The 6,384-nt window shown below is 33.5% G+C and overlaps 1 protein-coding gene across 2 annotated transcripts in view; it reads right to left on the reverse strand.

Annotated features, from left to right (window-relative positions):
* LOC110441449 overlaps positions 1-3,006 on the reverse strand; it is a 14,749-nt gene extending 11,743 nt beyond the window's left edge. For both annotated transcript variants that reach the window (XM_021484603.1, XM_021484593.1), the window contains exon 1: positions 2,425-3,006. In XM_021484603.1, coding sequence (XP_021340278.1) covers positions 2,425-2,671 — 247 coding nt within the window. In that variant the 5' untranslated portion in view covers positions 2,672-3,006. The remainder of the gene's footprint in view (positions 1-2,424) is intronic.
* Positions 3,007-6,384: the final 3,378 nt, after the last annotated feature.

Genomic DNA, 6,384 nt, shown 5'->3' on the forward strand with positions numbered 1-6,384 from the left:
AGAAGTATAATTTAAAACTGACAACATAATTATGTACTAATGTGAAAGGCGTTTCGTACGCGGAAGACAAATTCCTGGTGCATGTAACCAATATTTATACATGTATTAGATAAGTGTAATATTTCTAAACAATTCCCCAGGTTGGTAGAAATAGATTGTATTCTAGTTTATATAGCACGTTTCGATCACTAGTACGACATTTACCCTGTCTCCTTGATGTATACTTTATATTAACTTAAATACAGTCAAATGTGCGTTTGAAAAAATATAATCAAAACAAGTCCAGATATTTGGGAGTTGTTTCCCTTACATGAACATCAAATTCACGTCTAACAGCTCCCCTGATGGTTCTGTTACTACTGCAGTTGTATGTATTGTACGTTTTTTGAAGGCTAAAACCTACTTAAATAACGGAAATTACGATGGGACACTTACCTACAGTATGACAATTATGGTCCCCTCACTACCAAACTCTATGACATTTACCTACCATATGACAATGATGGCCGAATATGACAATAATGGTCACTTTACTACCAAATGTATTGACGTTTACGTACAGTATGACAATAATGGTCACTTTAGTACCAACTGTATTGACATTTACGTACAGTATGACGATAATGGTCACTTCACTACCAAACTGTATGACATTTACCTACCATATGACAATGATGGCCGAATATGACAATAATGGTCACTTTACTACCAAATGTATTGACATTTACGTACTGTATGACGATAATGTTCACCTCATTAACAAATCATGGAATTCACATATAGTATGACTTCAACGGTAATTTCTGTACCAAACTCTTTGACATCAATCTCATTCCAATGGTAATTTTCTAGTCAATAGACTTCATATAAACCTGGCTGTTGCTAGGACGGTAAATCCCAATCGTATACTTACTTGACCTATACTAATGGCTATGTTAGTACGCCTGTGTGTCTGCGGCTGCGCGCGTCCATCCGTCTACATAGTTAAAAACGTGTACAACATTTCTATGATGTTTATATGATTTTTGTTTAATTCAAGTTATACTCGATATTTCATTTCTCACATTTTAGCTCACATGGCACTGATGAAACGGCGTCTATGTTCAAGGAAATTTTGTTTTCGAAATCTACTTAAGATCTAAAAAGTAAGACCATCGTTACTTTCTGTGTAGGTTTAATAATTTATCACATCATGCATATCATGTTATCACACCCTGTATATCATGTTATCACATCCTGTATCTCAAGTTATCACATCATGCATATCATGTTATCACACCCTGTATATCATGTTATCACATCCTGTATCTCAAGTTATCACATCATGCATATCATGTTATCACACCCTGTATATCATGTTATCACACCCTGTATCTCATGTTATAACACCATCCATATCATGTTATCACACTTTGCATATCATGTTATCACACCCTGTGTCTCATGTTATCACACCCTGCATCTCATGTTATCACACCATGCATATAATGTCATCACATCATGCATATCATGTTATCACACCCTGTATCTCATGTTATCACATCATGCATATCATGTTATCACACCCTGTATCTCATGTTATCACACCATGCATATCATGTTATCACATTCTGTATGTCCTGTTATCACATCATGCATATCATGTAATCACACCATGCATATCATGTTATCACATCCTGTATCTCCTGTTATCACATCATGCATATCATGTTATCAAACCATGCATATCATGTAATCACACCATGCATATTTAGTTATTATACCGTGTTTTTATGTTATTATACCGTGTTTTCATGTTATTATACCGTGTTTTTCATATTATTATTCCATGTTTCTCATGTTTTCATACCATATATTTTATGTTTTTATACCATATATCTCATGTTATTATACCATGTATCTTATATAATCACATCATATATTTATAGATTAGCACACTGTTTTTTCAGGGTTTGTCGTGAGAACAATTTTCTCATCTCGACCACGTGGATAAAATCGAGAGGCCACCGGAGGCGGATTCGAGATTTTATCCACGTGCGAGCGATGAGAAAATTGTTTGAACGACAAACCCTGAGAACACAGTGTGCTAATCTATTTATCATCTATATACTAATACCTAGTATGTTTCACCATTCAAAAAAAATCGACTAAACCCCGTACAATGCATCTTTCAACGGACCGCTAGTTCAGGTAAGTTCTCCGACAAATGCCAACAAATACAAGTGTTTTCGCGTGGAGGAATACAATGAACTTGCACTTTACTGGAAATATAGCATTACCATTCGCTGCTCCATTTGCATATTATCGTTTACATTTGTGACTGATCATAAGGATAATTCAATCTTAAAATAAATGTTTCGTTTGAAAACTATTAAGATATACATCACGTCTCATAGCATATAATAAGAAAAGCTTCATATATACCTGAATTTGGTAGTCGTATTTGCTGTGGCATGGGGGACGGCTGTGCCCCGGGTCGGGGTGACAACACCGATCCCTCAGCTAACACCTGCTGGTTACCTAAAGTCTTTGTCTGACGCTCACTGGTGTGTTCCAAAATCTCCTGACCATTTAAATTCTTCAGTGTAATGTGTCCCCATCTAAAGTTAGGATGTTCTGTTGCTCTTCTTATTCCAAATTGTTCATAACTATGTAAGTATAATGTGTACATAAGGCCTTCTGGATCAGCATGGCTAACACTCTTTGATCTTTTAGCTGATGTGTGTCCATGATGTCAGTGGGTCTGATGCATTGGGAAGGTTGCCTTTTCCTTGCTTCTTCAGTTGGATCAGCTTGGCCTTCAATGTGTCTTGTGAGTGTTTACATTATATGTCTTTACTAATGTCCTTGTTGTACTTCTTCCCTTCAGGGAATCTCTTGATCATTGATGCATGGCCAATTAAAATTGAAGGCTCCTAGTCTTCACCTGCCCCAGATTTTCTCTTTCTAATTCCAAGGCAAAACCTTGCCAAGTACATGTCAAGAGTCCTAAAGTCCAAACCCTGTATTTCTTTATCATTCTAGTGGACATTTTCCATGGGTTTTAAACATGTTCACTGAACTCATCATCTGCCTGACAGTGTTCCTGTTCTGTGTATTAGCTATAATTTCTGTCTGGTCAGCTTAGTCGTTTCTCAAAAACGTTTATGGCTCCTCTGTGTGAAGATTTCTTCATCTAATGTCATTAGTTTGTTTTCTTTTTCATTTTCATGTTCAATACTTACCAGATCTTTCAAAACAGTACGTTCTGACTCGTACTAGCATACGAACAGATCCGACGTAGCAAAGTTGACCTCGTAGTAAAGATGACCTCGTAATAAAATTGACCTTTAACATACGGAAAAGTAGTTCCTATTCATGACGTCACCAGGCGCGAGCAGACATTCTCTTTTGAGAAAATACGTTCCCAAGTGCTGGGAAATGGGAAATTCCGTTCCAAAGTTCTTATCAAGTTCTTCTCAAGTTGTTTTTAACCCATTCTTGAGTATTCTCATACTGACAACCCATAATAATGAATTTATAATGCTAACGGTAGGTAGTATAAAGTAGTATATAGATGATAACTCATGTTAACATACCATGTATCTCATGTTATCATTCAATGTATCTCCTATATCATTATAGTTATATCCAACATGTTACCATTCCATGTATCTCCTATATCATTATTTATTCAACATGTTACCATGTTATCATTCCATGGATCTCCTATATCATTATTATCCAACATGTTATCATTACATGTATCTCCTATATCGTATCTCCTATATCATTGTATATCCAACATGTTATCATTCCAAGTATCTCCTATATCATTGTATATCCAACATGTTATCTTTCCATGTATCTCCTATCATTCCATGTATCTACACCCTGTATCTCATGTTATCATTCAATGTAGCTCCTATATCATTATATGTCTAACATGTTACCATTCCATATATCTCCTATATCATTAAATATCCAACATGTTATCATTGCATGTATCTCCTATATCGTATCTCCTATATCATTAAATATCCAACATGTTATCATTACATGTATCTCCTATATCCTGATATATCCAACATGTTATCTTTCCATGTATCTCCTATATTCTCATGTTATCATTCAATGTATCTCCTGTATCATTATAGTTATATCGAACATGTTACCATTCCATGTTGAATATATAATGATATAGGACATACATGGAATGATAACTTGTTGGATATCTAATGATATAGGAGATATATGGAATGGTAACATGTATCTCCTATAATGATATAGGAGCTACATGGAATGATAACATGGTAACATGTTGAATAAATAATGATATAGGAGATTAACATGTTGGATATATGATGATATAGGAGATACAACATGTTGGACATATAATGATATAGGTGATACATGGAATGATAAGTAACATGTTGGATATATAAATAACATGTTGGATATCTAATGATATAGGATAATAACAGGTTGGATATATAATGATGTAGGAGATACATGGAATTGTAACATGTTGGATATATGATGATATAGGAGATACAACATGTTGGACATATAATGTTATAGGAGATACATGGATGGAACATTAACATGTTGGACATATCATGATATAGGAGATACACGGAATGATAACATGTTGGACATATAATGTTATAGGAGATACATGGATGGAACATTAACATGTTGGACATATGAATGATAACTTGTTGGATATCTAATGATATAGGAGATATATGGAATGGTAACATGTTTGATATATAATGATATAGTAGATACATGGAATGATAGCATGTTTGATATCTAATCATATAGGAGATACATGGATGGAACATTAACATGTTGGACATATGAATGATAACTTGTTGGATATCTAATGATATAGGAGATAGATGGAATGATAACATGTATCTCCTATAATGATATAGGAGCTACATTGAATGATAACATGAGAATATAGGAGATACATGGGATATATAATGATATAGGGGAGATACATGGAATGATACCATGTTGGATATATAATGTTATAGGAGATACATGGATGGAACATTAACATGTTGGACATATGAATGATAACTTGTTGGATATCTAATGATATAGGAGATAGATGGAATGATAACATGTTTGATATCTAATCATATAGGAGATACATGGGATATATAATGATATAGTAGATACATGGAATGATACCATGTTGGATATATAAGGATATAGGAGATACATGAAATGGTAACAAGTTGGATATATAAGGGTATAGGAGATACATGGAAGGATAACATGTTGGACATATCATGATATAGGAGATACAACATGTTGGACATATAATGGAGATACATGGAATGAAAACATGTTGGATATATAAGGCAATAGGAGATACATGGAACGATAACATGTTGGATACATAATGATATAGGAGATCCATGGAATGATAACATGATTGATATATAATGATATAGGGGAGATACATGGAATGATATCATGTTGGACATATAATGGAGATACATGGAATGATACCATGTTGGATATATAATGTTATAGGAGATACATGGATGGAACATTAACATGTTGGATATATAATGACATAGGAGATACATGGAAATACATGGAATGCTAACATGTTGGACATATAATGAAATAGGAGATACATGGAATAATAACAGGTTGGATATATAATGATGTAGGAGATACATGGAATAATAAGAGGTTGGATATATAATGATGTAGGAGATACATGGAATTGTAACATGTTGGATATATCAGGATATAGGAGATACATGAAATGATAACATACATGGAATGATAACTTGTTGGATATCTAATGATATAGGAGATACTTGGAATGATAACATGTTTGATATATAATGATATAGTAGATACATGGAATGGTAACGTGTTGAATATATAATGATATAGTAGATACATGGAATGATAACATGTATCTCCTATATCATTAGATATCAAACATGTTATCATTCCATGTATCTCCTATATCATTATTTATCCAACATGTTATCATTCCATGTATCTCCTATATCATTATATGTCCAACATGTTACCATTCCATGTATCTCCTATATCATTATATATTCAACATGTTACCATTCCATGTATCTCCTATATCATTATATATCAAACATGTTATCATTCCATGTATCTCCTATATCATTATATGTCCAACATGATATCATTCCATGTATCTCCTATATCATTATAGTTATATCCAACATGTTATCATTCCATGTATCTCCTATATCATTATATGTCCAACATGTTATCATTCCATGTATCTCCTATATCATTATATATCCAACAAGTTATCATTCCATGTATCTCCTATATCATTATATATCCAACCTGTTATCATTCCATGTATCTCCTATATCATTATAT

The sequence above is a fragment of the Mizuhopecten yessoensis genome, unplaced genomic scaffold (assembly GCF_002113885.1).
Source record: "Mizuhopecten yessoensis strain PY_sf001 unplaced genomic scaffold, ASM211388v2 scaffold1861, whole genome shotgun sequence".
Lineage (NCBI taxonomy): Eukaryota > Metazoa > Mollusca > Bivalvia > Pectinida > Pectinidae > Mizuhopecten > Mizuhopecten yessoensis.